Source organism: Pelmatolapia mariae, linkage group LG10_11 (assembly GCF_036321145.2).
Source record: "Pelmatolapia mariae isolate MD_Pm_ZW linkage group LG10_11, Pm_UMD_F_2, whole genome shotgun sequence".
NCBI classification, from domain to species: Eukaryota; Metazoa; Chordata; class Actinopteri; order Cichliformes; family Cichlidae; genus Pelmatolapia; species Pelmatolapia mariae.
In genome coordinates, this window is record NC_086236.1 from 70,633,642 (window position 1) to 70,648,322 (window position 14,681).

General features: G+C 40.2%; 1 protein-coding gene across 2 annotated transcripts in view; it reads right to left on the reverse strand.

Moving 5' to 3' along the window:
• Positions 1 to 230: 230 nt before the first annotated feature.
• The window catches only part of rgl2 (ral guanine nucleotide dissociation stimulator-like 2), a 36,866-nt gene continuing 22,415 nt past the window's right edge, over positions 231 to 14,681 (reverse strand). Inside the window, exons 11-21 of one of the 2 annotated variants that reach the window (XM_063485628.1) lie at positions 14,047 to 14,150; positions 10,073 to 10,157; positions 6,921 to 6,980; positions 5,834 to 5,920; positions 5,712 to 5,744; positions 5,220 to 5,341; positions 5,006 to 5,092; positions 4,153 to 4,246; positions 3,774 to 3,998; positions 3,432 to 3,546; positions 231 to 2,321 (exon numbers count right to left, since the gene is read on the reverse strand). In XM_063485628.1, coding sequence (XP_063341698.1) covers positions 2,140 to 2,321; positions 3,432 to 3,546; positions 3,774 to 3,998; positions 4,153 to 4,246; positions 5,006 to 5,092; positions 5,220 to 5,341; positions 5,712 to 5,744; positions 5,834 to 5,920; positions 6,921 to 6,980; positions 10,073 to 10,157; positions 14,047 to 14,150 — 1,194 coding nt within the window. In that variant the 3' untranslated portion in view covers positions 231 to 2,139. The remainder of the gene's footprint in view (positions 2,322 to 3,431; positions 3,547 to 3,773; positions 3,999 to 4,152; positions 4,247 to 5,005; positions 5,093 to 5,219; positions 5,342 to 5,711; positions 5,745 to 5,833; positions 5,921 to 6,920; positions 6,981 to 10,072; positions 10,158 to 14,046; positions 14,151 to 14,681) is intronic. The other variant, XM_063485629.1, reaches the window with a different exon arrangement.

Sequence of the window (14,681 nt, forward strand, 5' to 3'; positions counted from 1 at the left end):
TTAATTCTGACCCTGACTGTGCTTGAAGATTGTCTTGTCACTGGTTGTCTTGAATTTGAATAAAGATACGAAGAAAAAGATGTATTTTTAGTCACTGATCCGCATCCTCTTTCCTTTGTTTACCCCTCACGGAAAAACAGAAATGCCATGTTTTTGACAAGTAGCAACAACTTTAATTGTTTTTTATGGGATACTCAGCAGCATGAAAAATATCTCAGTACTGAACATCAGTCAAAAACAATTAAAATTCATATAAAAGTAAATTTATTACCACAAAAATAGGACATACTGTATGTAGTGCATAAATAGCTTTGATGTGGAACTACACAGCACTGGAGTTGTCTGCAGTTCCTCCACGTGGACTGTATACATTCTAATGCAAACATGAGAAAGTGAGCACCCAGCAGAGAAAGGCACTAAAACAATCTGTAGCATGGGATCATGCTTACACGTCTTTTTTTAATACCCACAATCCTCTCCCTGGCCCCTCAGTGCTCGTGCCTCGGCCGGTAAAAGGAGCCTCACCAGCACTGACCCGGGACGACCAGAGGTCACAAGATTTGTTTCAAAGAGACATACACTGAAGTTAAGATGTTCACTGAAGCCACGACACTGGAACTGAGGCTTTGCGGTCTGTGTAAACTGCAGTGAAGATGGATTCCTGCTGAGCTACTGGAAAATCTGCATAAATTAAGTTTAGCTTATGCTCTGTTGAAAATATCAGACCTGAAAAACCTTAAACTTAGCAATGGCAGTGTTTTTCTCTTACTTATGTTCCTTTCTAGTAACAAATTGAAGCAAAGCTGTATGTTTTAAAAGTGCTTAAAGTTCAAAGCTGCAATAATCAGTTTTCATCCACGAGGTTTAAGAGGCTGAGTGATGTTTGATCACCCTGTAACGTAGCAACACAGCCGCGTACATTCACGTGCAGCTGAGGGAGGATGACGCTGTATAAATTTCTTTGCAAATACATTTTGTCCACTTGGTTTAATTAGTCCTTATCAGCCTTCCTTGAGGTTTACTTTGGTCTCCAGTAGCTCCTGAGAAAATTATGTGGCTCTCTGACTTCACAATTGCATGAGTATTCAAGTCAGGTAAAAAAAAAAAGACCAATCAGAGCTGCTTTTATAATATCTGTTGGTGACAGCTGCAACAAGGTGGTATTTCTGAGTGTAAAACCAAAACAATGAGCTAAAAGAGCCTTAAAAACTGAGCAGAGCTTCAGAACTGATAATAAACTGACCGCAGTTCATTACAACAGTTTACAACAGAGTTTCAGTGTTATTCTAAAATCCTGATTATTGCTGCTTTAAGTTTATGGAGAAATGAGTAAAAGCTGAAATAGCTGTCCTTGTCTGTGGACATGTCAGCCTGTTTCTTGCAGTTATTTTAAGGATTTTTCCTTGTTGAAACAGTTACTTGTCACGCGAGGACCTGTCACACAATGCTGAGATCACACAGACATACAAAATATATAAATATATACAAATCATATATGTCTCATTTGAAAAGCTCCAGTGTTTTGCTACAATGATGCACTTGCACTGTCTTGATTCCGATTCAGATCTCATTAAATCTCATTTCCCCCCAAAAAACACACTTCAAGTCCTTCAACAGCATCTTGGGTAATCACAGAAGCGCATTCCAACCAATTAAATCTTTTTTACATTCGGAAATGTCAGTCACAGATGAGGCACAAGACAACAAGGGATTTCTTGGTGTTTTGTAGCAATTAAAACAACTCTTTCTTTCTGCGAGTTGTAATGATAAAAAGCATCAAGTGCTACCTGACAGGGACTTGAGAACCAGTACCAAAGGTACACTTAAAGGCTTTCACTGCTCGTCCTCGGGATGTAAATTAGCGTGCTTGGAAAAGTGCAAATAGCTCTGCTGAACACAGCAGCTGGAGTTCTGAAATATCTGCCACACCTTCCTGCAAGGAGATGTTGACTGAAACACAAGCAGAGTTCTTCTTGGTGTTTTGGTGAGCCTGGCAGGAGCACAGGAGAAAGGCATGTGTAGGTTTTGTGTTGGACAGAGAAGGCCACATTTACTGTCTGTGAGAGCTCACTCTGCATTCACATTGGGAGACCATCAGAGAACTCCACCTCGGTAGACAAAGCAGACAAAAATCTGATGTCAAAAAAGATTCCTGACCAGTCTCCTTCCCTTGGCCTTGATTCGAGGAAAAGTGGCGCTCGTCTCTGTGCTGATCGGATGCGAGCCAAACGGGGAGTTCCCGTCTTTCCTTCTTAGCAGGAAATCAACACTAGATGACGTCATGGCGTAAAAGACATTTCCTGTAGCAGGGATGACCAGTTCTGTTTTAAGAGAAGAGAAAGGAATAAATACATGACATGTGAAGGCTGCTGCGCTCTAATGAGATTCATTTGCAGTGTTTAATGGATTTGACTTGTAGAACTTGTAGTAAATTGTATTTTCTCTTAGTTTTCAGTCTTTTTTTAACTGCAAACCGCTCAAGAGAGATTTTACCTCAGCTGAGATCAATCAGCTGCAAAATGTGCTATTCTAATAACAGATATCAAAAATAAAAATTTCAATCATGAAGTACATCCTGTCTCTGGCAACAGTCCAGAGACCACACAGAGGTTGCAGTGAAGCATCACAAGCACGATCAGAATCATGCTTATGGGGTGTTGCTTTTTATTTTTACATTTGAATGCCTTTGGCTGTAAATTTTGCAGGACTGCCCAGGCTGACTGTTATGATATCACCAGCCGTCTGAGGGAGAATATTCAGCAGACTTCCTTTGTCCTCTGTCCAGAAATGAAATTAAAATTAAATGGCTGCCATTTTGACACACTGAAGGACATCTCGTGGTCATTGCAGAGGCACAAGTGAAAAGGGAGAGAAGGGGGGGGGGGGGAATCTCAATAAAGCAGCAACGCTGAATGTGGTCCAGTAAGAAAATGATCCTCAAGGATCCAAATTTAATTGAGGTTACAGGTTGTACAGAAAGTATTACACATGTGTAATATAGATTAAAGATTAAAATATAGATTTTGATGTCTGTCTAGCTGTTCTGAGATCATCAAAGCAGCTGATTGTAACTGTCCTAGTTAATAGACAAAGGAGGAAGCTCAGCTTTGCATTGGCAGTTCAAACATTCAGGTTTATATTCTCTTAAAGTTCCTACATTATTAATTGGATTTTCATAATGATTTTAAATAATTATTTGATTGCACATATTTCTCATACTGTCTGTCCCAATATGTGTAAAAAGCACTTGCTTTAAAAAGATCTGCATAATCAAAATGCCCAAGCTGGGTTAGTCAAGAGAAAAAAATTCAAAATGAAGTCTTTGTCTCCTCTGAAAAGAGAAACCACTTTGACAAAACTGGTCATATTAGTAATTCCAGTAGATGACTTTTTTAAACATTGTGTCTGTCGAATCGATTAGTTTTTTTTACCTTTTCCTTCAGGCAGAAGCTGTATCAGCTCATATCTGGATGCCTGTTTGGGGTCTTGATTGTGCTTTTCTAAGGCAGAGCTGATCACAGTGGGAGTCTTGTCATTGCTCGTAACCTGAGGCGACAAAGGAGAATAACAGTGAAAACAGGACAGCCTGATTTGCACTAATAATAACCTGGGTCCGTTGTATCCTGAGGATCTGACTCTGATTACTATGATTATGGGGTCCTTGCAGATAGGAGGAGAAGCTGTAAGTGCAAATTGTCACTGATAATTAATGACAAAGGCTTCTGTGCTGATTCTGCTGATTTTAATTAGAGCCAAATGGTTTGGATTCGTACCAGTATACTCCGATACAGGTTTCCATCCTCCAGGTCCATCCGTATCCGGATGATCCGCATGTCTGCCCCTGACCCTTGGATGTTACCAGGGGGATTGTTGCCACAGGAGGCTGATCGACGGTGTGATTTTGTAGGAGTGGTTGGAGTCAGCGTGGCAGGGTTGGATTCATTGGTAGGAGGGGACGTGTCAACATCCAGACAGGACACAGATGGAGATCTCATATGCTGCAGTAGAACAGTAATCATGAAAATGATAATGACTGAGTGGAATCGGAAACTAATCTGTATATTTAAACATGCAAAACAGTCCAGCCTGCCTACTGTGAAATGACATAGTATAAACAGAAACCTGACTGATGACTGTTGTTGAGTGACTTACCTTTGTGAGCTTTGAAAGCAGGTTATTGACAGGTGAGTGAAAGTCAAAGAAGCTGTCACTGTCACCAGCCAGGCTGGTTCGGGAGGTGCTTAGACTGGAAATGCATGAAAACACACAACACAACAATCTGAGAAACTTGTCAGGGAAACTGGTTTATTTGTTACAAATTTGCAATAAAGTTTTTACACTAAAGTTAAACTTTAGTTAAACAGTTAAAATCTAAATTTTAAGCAGCACAGGCTTAAAGGCTCAAATTTGTTTCTATGAAAATTATTAAAAAACATAAACCTATGAAGAAACAACCACCGTGACCTTAGGTCCAAAGAGATATTAGCTTAAGTTGAAATAGGTCTGTACTTTTATTTAGTACCAGCTTATACCACAAGATGGTGGAGTGAGTTCATGCAACATTTATTTAACCAGATTAGTCATTAAATTATTACTTAGAATGATGGTCTGATAAAACATAAATCTTCTTGAGGAAATGCAGGCAGGACTAAAAAGAAATATCAAAAAATTTAACATGAGCACTTTTTTTATTGGCTAAAATCCTGCCCTCCAGTGGTAAAAGTGGATAATTACAAAAAGTATCCTAAAACCTAAAAAATATCTGTAACCAATCCAGGCCTCTGGTTTGTTGCCCATGTTTTCTGTTTAATATAAAGTTTCACAGGTAGTGAGAAATATTTTTTTAAAGCTTCTTTACTGCAGTGGTCACCAAGTTGAGAAGCCAAAATCTGCTTCCCATTAAAATCCTATATCCTAAACTGTATATGTGGTATTGCATATATATACTTATATTTAGTGTTATGTGTATGTTTATGAATGAGTCAGTGAACTCTGCTTAGCTTACTCTGGACACTGTGTGATAACGACAGCTGGGGCATGACCGCGAGGGCTCGGGTCGCCAGGTGCTTCGATTTCATTGGACAGCCTATAACTGAAAATTTAAGGATAACTTTATCATTCTTCATCCATCAACACGTGCTATAGCAGCTGTCTTTAAAATAATGAATTCATTGAAGGCAGCTTTTGGTTGTCTCGACTGTAACCAAATGGATACACACCTTTCCTCTTCCCTCAGAGTAGGCACGCTGTTATACCACTGCATGAAGGCCTCGTCAGCAGTGAAAACACAGTTTTTGCAGGAAGATTGCAGGAGCCGGATTTGAGCTAAAACCTCAAATTCCTGTTAACAAAGAGCCATATCACCACAAAGTTTCACAACAAAAAACCCCACCCGTGTTAGCTGTTCTCTTATTACTGTGCCAGTTTTTTTCATCTGTATCAGAAGCACCTCTCAGCACCCTACACTTAATCATTTCCTCCCTCAGATATTATGTTACTGCTTCCTCTTACACACTCTTTTCTTACTTACACTAGCAGCTTATGTTAATGCTGCAAAAAGTGGAGCTTACTCTGTTCAAAACTGCTTAGTATCAGGGCATCAGCTTAACGCAACCAAATGCAGAATGTCTCTTATCATAAGCCTTAAAACAGATCACGTATTCAACTTTGAACCTTTTATCTCTCAAACTGATGTGTATTGCAGCACTTACTCTTCTCCTTTTGTCAAAGTTGATGTAGCCATTCTGCAAAGGAGTGACAGAATCTGTTATGTCAGCTCAAGAATTGTAAAATAAAAAGTTCAGGTGATGTGACAGAGATGAAATCAACTTACATCCAGCCTGTCTTTGACTGCCGTGTCCAGCATGGTGAGGTCTGTGAGGAAGATACCCAGGTAGGGCACGGTGCCCTGCGCATTGGACTGTGTGAGAAATAAAAGAAAGTGTTTCATCAGTTTCCTTAGAGGTTTCTACTCACAATGTAAAGAGCCCACACAGCGAGGGATTTCAGAGCTGCCGCCTGCAGCTATTTTTCAAACGGTGGCTTGGGATTTAGCTCATCATACACATACACAAAGACAACAGCTCGCTGTTCCACTTTGCTGCTGCATGCTGGTCGATCGCCCTCACAACCCTCTATTAAACCACTGAAACACCCCCCGCTCAACAGTGTTAGTGTCTGAATGCAGAGTTTAACTTGTGTTAACCAATATGTTAAGCTATCAGGAAAGTACTTTTAACTCCCCCCAAAAAACGTTGCCTACTCGCACATTAGTGACATGCTAAAACCACGCTCTGCAGTACATACGCTGCGCATGCAATAAGACAGCGCTCGTGTCATGGCGATTCTTCTGTAAGCCCTCAAACTCCATCTAAAACGGTGTCTCTGTCCCGTAACTTTTATAATGCTCATGACACGGTTGCAGGGTCTTACATCATTTCACATTTTTCCAAGGTCTACCATAAAGGACGGTGGGGGTGTACAACCCCTCAGGCTAAAATGTTTGGTATGTACCCCAGATGTGCGCTGTAAAGTTAGTGAAAATTGTTGTCTTTTATGTGCATGCAGATCTGAGGTTTTGCTTCTGCAGAAGACCATAAGGTCATTTTAAAGAACTCCTCTGCTGCTGCAGCTATGTGGAAAGTCTTGATGATGTAATCCCAAATTTATTTGACACTCCACTGAGGGTTATTTAAGTCAAACTGTGGACGAAAGCTAAGAGCGGCACACTTGAGGCATTTAAGTAGAGTAGTAGTACAATCTGAGTTAACTGGTGACCTGTCCCCCAACAACAATCTCTTTTTAAATGTTGTTAAGGGAGTTCATTATCACACAAACAACCCAACCTGTTTTTAACCAAGTATTCTTTCACTGTCAGATGTTTAATCTCCACAACAAGTTTTGACAGTATTTCTAGTTACCTTGTTAAGGTATCTGTTGTTGAGCCTGTTGTCCAGGTTGGCAAACTTTGATGTGCCCTCCTGCAAGAGAAAAAAACCAGAGGGAAATCCCGAGTTTCAACCTGGATTAGTAGAATGGATTAGTCAATTCTCCTCCTCTACTTTCAGAACAACAAAAATGCTTACAGTGACAACTGTATTGTACTGTATTGCATTTGGTCAACAATAAAAGTACGTGTTACACCCAAAAAGATGGAAATGCCAGCAGAGGACACTGGTGTCTGCCATTAGAGGGACACCAAAGTAGCACTTATTTGTACTTACAGTTGCTTAAAACTGAACACAAAATAAAAACTCTTGATTTTGAGAGCTGACATAATTTGTATTTGTGAGTTTGTCAGAGACTTTTTTGCTGACAAAAGGCTGAAAATGCAAAACAGTGAACTTGAAGATGTTAAAACTCCCTGAGGTCAGGCCTTAGACATGCCATACATTGTTAAAATAGATGTTATCTAACTTGGTTTATAATGTACAACAAATTGTATATTATTAACATTATTAGATGTTAATTGTATAAAAAATATGGACTTTGGAAGAAAGTTATTACTCTGAGACAGTACAACAAATCTAATGGTGGGTTATTTAAATAAAAAAAGGTAAATTTACAAAAAAAGGAGATTTTATCTGATATTAATTTAATAAATGTTCATTTTTTGTAAAGGAATTCTAATGAACCCCATTCCATCACAAATGCTTCTGGCTGCTGTGTAATATATGCCTGCGTTAGCCAACCTAATTACATTATAATTTCCAATCTGATGCAATAAAGAAATCCCTGAATCAACACACAATCAGACGCATCTGGAGTTTCAAGGGATGATGCTGCAGCCTGGGCCTTGTTGGAAAAAAAAAACATACTGGTGTTGATGAGCTGATCAGGTTTTAGTGTCAGGTAATGCCTGTCTTTTTCACTGCCAGCCTCTATGGTGAGACAAAGTTGATCCAACCTTTTAAAATGAAGCAATGCGGTTGGTCTTAATTAAAATATGCAGGTTTAATTGTGGAATTTCTAAAGATTTTTTTTCTGGAATAATTCCTCTACCATGGTAGAATGTTTTGTAATGTACTTTTTCCATTTCCACCAACATTTATAGGTATATCCAATGTTTATCTGTGAAAATGTCTCACATTTTATCTTTACTTGCAATGCTTGCAAGTAAAGACTTTTATTTACCACTAAATTAGATACTGTAAAACCTAATTCTGTCATGATTAATTTTCAGGTAACCTAAGCACACATTAAAATCCTTTTCACAACATTAATAAGAAAGTTAACAGCGTTCAGTCAAGAGATCTGTCATGAAAACTTAGCATCAGGGAAGAGAAACAGTCAAAACTTGCCATAAACATCATAATAAAGCGGTATTACTGTCAAATGTTTCTGTGACAGTTTTGTGAATAATTTATTTCTCCTAACGTTCAGTTTAGTCTTTTATTAGACTGAATCATTCATCTTACACCCTGCCTGCTGGTTGTAGTCATTTTTAGACAAGCTGTGAGATGAAGAGGAGCAAGTTACTGTGAGGGAGGAAAAAAAATCAAAGGGCAACAGAAGGCAGTGGTGTTTTTCTGACATCAAAGCTCAGAGTGAAGCTTTAGAAATGAAAGAAAATGTTTGGATGAATTCCTTTGGGGGTATCATGGGTAAAATCAGAGCTAATGCAAAGCCACTGATGCTCGCGCTGCACCATTATAGCAAATCAAAACATTGCTAATTCTGCCAATTTCCCAAACTCGCTGACACGGTGCAAACTAAATATAATGCATCTTCAAATGGGTGTTTCACAGTGAAAACGCTGACAGAATAAGGGCACTTGTACTAATGAAGATTACACTGTTTTCTGGCCTGTATAGCAGTTATCTTTCTCAGTGGATGGTAAGGCTCTGGTTTAGTCTGTGCAAATATGAATTTAATAAATGTGATGACAGATGACAGGCACATTAATAAATGTCTCATACCACCAGCATGTGAAATAGCAAAGTGACCAGATGGTTTTACAGAGCTGCTGTTTGAGCATTAACAGACATCGGTGCAGTCAGTGCATGCTGTGTTTAGCAAAGACTGTATATAAAGGATGGACTGAAAACAAAGCCAACGGAGGGCAACTCCTCTCTTTGCAAAAAGAAACGATCATTTATCATATCTCAATATAACAAGAAACTACTGTGTGAGCGTACATGGTCCTTGGATGGCCTTGAAAGCTTGGACACTTTGACAGGTGACCCAACACCCGTTAAAGTGTCCAGATACATCCTGCAGCCAGCCTGTGTCTGCTAGGTCTCTCAACTAGAGTCACTGAGCTACACCTCCCTGCTGTGTTTGCACTGATGGTGTCTTTTAGAGCTTTTAATGGATTATCAGAAACATCCTGTTTCATTCTTATGTTAGAAAAAAAGGAACATTAGATACTGGGAGAGTACTACCCAAATGAATTAGCTCATACGTAATATAGCAGATTTAAAAAATGTGATGATATCGAGTAAGTCTCCAAACAGGCTCTGTTATATAAGCCTAATGCATCATGACTTCATGCACCTACAGCATACTTTCAAAATCAATGTTTTTGGAGTGATAAAGGAATAGGGAAGTTGTCCTTGGAAGTTGTTTTTTTTAGCAAGACAGTACAAAGATAAGACATAAAAGCCTCTAACGGTAGCCAAGAGCAGCACAGGTCTGAGTAAAAATAGCCCTGAAACGAGTCCAAATCGTTACAAAAGAGCTGCTGAAACCTGACTCTAAACCAAGACCGCTCCAACACAATAACCCCGTCACTGAGAGCTCAAAGCGGCAGCTTTCCAACATAAGATGCTGCTTCCAGCTAGTTTCATCATTAATCAACACGTACAGTCAAAAGACAAGATGTCTAGAACACACGCCATCCGTGTTTGATGATTTCACTTTTAACTTGCTGGTTTCGTGATGTGTCGTGACCCAAGTAGAAAGCAGCCTCAGTGTGCCATAAATAAAATATCAAATTTCTCACTGAACCTGCTTTCTTCGCACAGTATAATGTAACTGATGTCATCATTCGGCATTTGATCCTGTTTTTACCTCAGCCAACTTTGAAGACATACAGTCCACTATCATTACACCCTTAATCCCTGCCACTTACCTCCTTCAGGAGTTCTCTGGTCTGTGAATAGTTGTCCTTGTCTGAGAAGATTTCTGACAGTTCCTCATATTTCCTCAACGCCTCCCTGTAAAGTAACCAGATCGGTAAGATAAAGACTGATTTGTAGTCTTATATTATTCAGTCTACTAAAATATAATGAAGATCATTTGTGCAAGCTTGAGCTTGAATGACATTAGCCAGGCACAGATTTACTGTTATTGTATTGTATGATATCCCATATGAGATAATATGAAAGGGTTTTTTTTAAGACAATATCACAGAAAGAGACACCTGAGGTAATTTAGAAATGGAGTTACATCTAGTTTGAACAGCAGGCAGTTACATCCCAGAAAACTAAGAACAACTGATGCTATAAAATAATATTAAAACAGCGATAGTGCAGTGTGTGCAATATGAAGTTTTAGTTTAATAAAACTTTTTTAAATTATAAATAAAAAAGCAGAAATAAACATTTCTATAAACTAATATAGCTTCTAAAAACACTGTGTTTCTCTGACTATATATCTGGATCATTAGGGGGTCCATTGTCCCTCTCGGGGGGACACTCCCAAAGGGCTTAAATCTGGGACTCGGATGAGAGGTGCAACTTAAAGAAGTCCAGACGCTTTCCTTTCCAAGCTCCTCAGCCTTCTCTAAATATAGTTGTTTTTGTAGTATGTAAATAAATTATATAAAGTTATATATTTTGTAGTCTTTGCCTGTTTTTTCAATGAATAAGAATTCTTACAAAAAATGCTCTAAAGCAAAGAGCGTTAATTATTTAGCAAAGTAACACATCAGCCGTCCGTTTCATTCCAACTCCTAAACCAGTTTCCCGCCTGCACTGCAGACCTGAACGTTTCTCAGCAGTACCCGCACGTCTGACTCAGCTGACTCAGACATTCAACAGTTTAACCCGCCTGGTCCCTGTGAGCATGTGGGAGTCTTTGTCTCCTTCAGCTCGGCATTATTCCTATCCAAAGCCAAACCGATTTTCAAGAGGTGCATGTCTAATTATCGAGAATGTGAAACACCTTTGTTTCTCTCGGGTTCAAGAAACTGCAGCCTGACACCTGAGACAACACTGGTGCCATTCCTCGATTACCATAAAGAGCCTTGTTTACCCATACTAATTCAGTATTGTCTACTGCACTGTACATCAGAAAGTACTTAAAACTGGTAATACTGTTTTAAGTATTACAATCCAGATGTATGTCCGACTTTAAGATTTAGTGCACAAAACAGACAAAAATAGTTTGAATGTATACTTATCCAATTATTTTTTATTCTCTATTATTAATGAAAAAGATAATAAAAATGAAAGAATGCACAATATTCCTTTCTTATTTTGCACTTCAGACCCCTAATATAAGATGTATAAGCATGATTTATATATTCTGATATTTATAAATACATTTAATCAATCTTTATTTATAAAGCACTTTTCATACAAAACAAACTGTAGCACAAAGTGCTTTACATGGTTAAAAGCAGCCCACCCCACCCCACCCTCCCACTCATCCCCCGCACTCTCATTAACAAAAACGGTCATGGATACACACACCCCCCCCCCCCCCCCCCCCCCCCCCCCCCACACACACACACACACACACACACACACATACACACACACACACACTTAAAGAGTAAAATTGGGCTGGGTACGCATTAGCCAAGTGAGGAAACACTATCACAGGGAGCCGTCTGCACCGGGAGCCGGTCACAGACCGCAGCCTCCAGGCTGGGCACACAGCAGGAGGGCGGCAAAGAAGCCCCCCAGCCAGGCTGAGAGGATCCACAGAGCCCCAGCAGCCACGGTCGATCACAGCCCTGGTGCAGAGTTATAGTTATAGTTATAAGCTAAATTAAAAAGGTGGGTCTTGAGCCTGTTTTTAAAAACATGTACGTTCTCTGCGGCCCTGAGCTCCTCCGGCAGGCTGTTCCACAGTCGAGGACCATACCACTGAAAAGCTGCCTCTCCGTGAGTATGTGTCCTGACTTTAGGGACAATCAAAAGGCCAGTACCAGAGGACCTCAGGGTCCGTGAGGGTTCATATGGTAAAAGCAGATCTGAAAGATAAGAAGGCCCAAGACCATTAAGACATTTAAAAACCAATAAAAGAACTTTAAAATCGATCCTGAAACACACAGGGAGCCAATGCAGCGATTGTAAAACCGGTGTAATGTGGGCCCGCCCTCTGGTCTTCGTCAGCACACGAGCTGCAGAGTTTTGCAAAAGTTGTAAAGGTGAAATATTCTTTTTGGGGAGACCAGAGAGCAGGGCATTACAATAATCAATGCGACTGGTAATAAAAGCATGCATCAGCATCTCCGTGTTGGCCCGAGAGAGAATAGGGCGGACTCTGGCTATATTTTTTAGATGATAAAATCCAATTTTGGTTACATGTTTAATATGTGGGATAAAACCAAGCTCAGAGTCAAGAATAACACCCAGGTTTTTCACTTGTAGTGAAGGGCATAGTGAAAATGCCTGTAATTTAGACAGGAGTTTCTCTCTCTGAGCCTCAGGACTGAAGATTAAAACTTCAGTTTTGTCCTGGTTAAGCTGTAAAAAGTTTTCTGCCATCCAAGATTTTATATCTAGAATACAGTTAAAAAAGGCATCCATTGGTCTGGTGTCATCAGGAGACACGGAGATGTACAGCTGAGTGTCATCAGCGTAACTGTGGAAGTTCACTCCATGCCTCCTGATGACGCCGCCAAGAGGGAGCATATACAAATTAAAAAGTACAGGGCCTAAAACCGACCCTTGAGGCACACCACATGTCATTTTATGGATCTTAGAGGAGCATGTATCCATACACACCATAAAAGTTCTGTCTGAGAGATAGGAAGTGAACCAGTTGTGTACAGTACCAGAGAGGCCCACCATGTGTTTCAGTCTGTTTAAAAGTATAGCGTGGTCTACTGTATCAAAGGCTGCACTTAGATCCAGTAGCACCAGGACTGTGAGCTTTTGGGAGTCCCAGTTACATCTAAGATCATTTAAAACCTTTAGGAGAGCGGTCTCTGTGCTGTGGTTCACCTGAAATCCAGACTGAAATATTTCTAGGATCTGTTTATCATTCAGAAAATCATTAATCTGAATAAAAACAAGTTTTTCTAAAATTTTACTTAAAAATGGTAAGTTGGATACAGGTCTGTAGTTATTAAAATTATTGCAATCCAAATTGCTCTTCTTCAGAAGGGGCCTCACCACCGCCGTTTTAAAGTCAGCAGGGAAGACACCCAACTGAAGAGAGCAATTCATCATGTATAAAAGCTCAGCTTCAAAAAATCCATAAAGTGTTTTAAAAAGTGGAGAGGGGATTGGATCTAAAAGACATGTGGTGGGTCTCACTGTGGAGAAAACTTTCTTAAGGTTCTCAGCATTAACCAGGACAAAGCTGTCCAGTGTCTCCTCAGGTACAATCGAGCCCTCAGATGTGTTTAAAATCATAACACGAGAAGATAAAATATCACATCTGATGGAGCTGATTTTTCCCCTGAAGTGGAGAAAAAAGGAGAGGTGGTTCAGCATCTGACAGGGATGCCTTCTGGTGTTTTGAGTAAGTTCAGCTGGGAGGAGACCTCAGGGTAGACCCAGGACATGAAGGAGAGATTACATTCTTGGGAATGCCTCCCAGTGTCCACCCAGAGGAGATGGAAGAAGAGGTTGGAGAGAGGGAGGTCTGAGTATCTCAACTTAGACTACAGCCCCCCATAACCCAGACCCAGACAGAAAATGGATGGATGGTTGGATGGATGGATATACTTAAATAAACTAATATTTGAGACCAGCTGTTCATGCTGCTGCTCCAATACTTAACATGAACCTGTTTAGAATGATCACCATGCCCTTTAAATGCCCTTGTTTCAAGCTGTAATCCTGCACTTTTCCTCTCTTAGATTGTTTTCCACATATTTGATTATAAAGCCTCTGCACTAAAACAGAGAGTACTGCAGCCTCAGACCTGTCGGTGTCCTGCCACGTCTTCCTCAGCCGGTGGATGGGGTTACTCTTGAGGGCAGACACAATAGCGTACAGCGAGGAGAAGTTCTTCCTGGCTCGACACGCCTGTTGAAAGAACGTACAAAGACAAATACCACTGTTTGCAGCTCATGGTATAGTGTAACTGAGAACACCTGTGGATGTGGGTCTGCCGAGTATTGAGTTACGCTGTCACCTTGATGTGCTGAATAATGGATGCTGCTAAAGGGGTTTGTCTCATAGCAAACGTGGGGCGAGACCGGAACGCCAGGTTTCCAGCAAACCAGAGGAAAAAAGGGAGAATTAAAGCTGGAGGCCATAGCAGACAGGGACACGATATGTTTTGTGCTGGTGTGTGTTTGAGCAGAGCTTGTCATTGCTGCAGGCAATTTAATATTTTAAAGAAGCTGAGTGATCTGCACGGTAACTCTAACACTGCTACAGATTTCACTTAATCCACATTTTCTCTTTCACAGTAAGCAGATGCAAACGTTTCCCATTGCCCAGAATTCGTACATCACATTGTTTGACTCCGCGCTGGTGTTACTGGAAGAGCTCATTTCCTACCCTATTTGCTCCTCGTGTACAGAAACATACACCAGGAGCACTTAACACTTA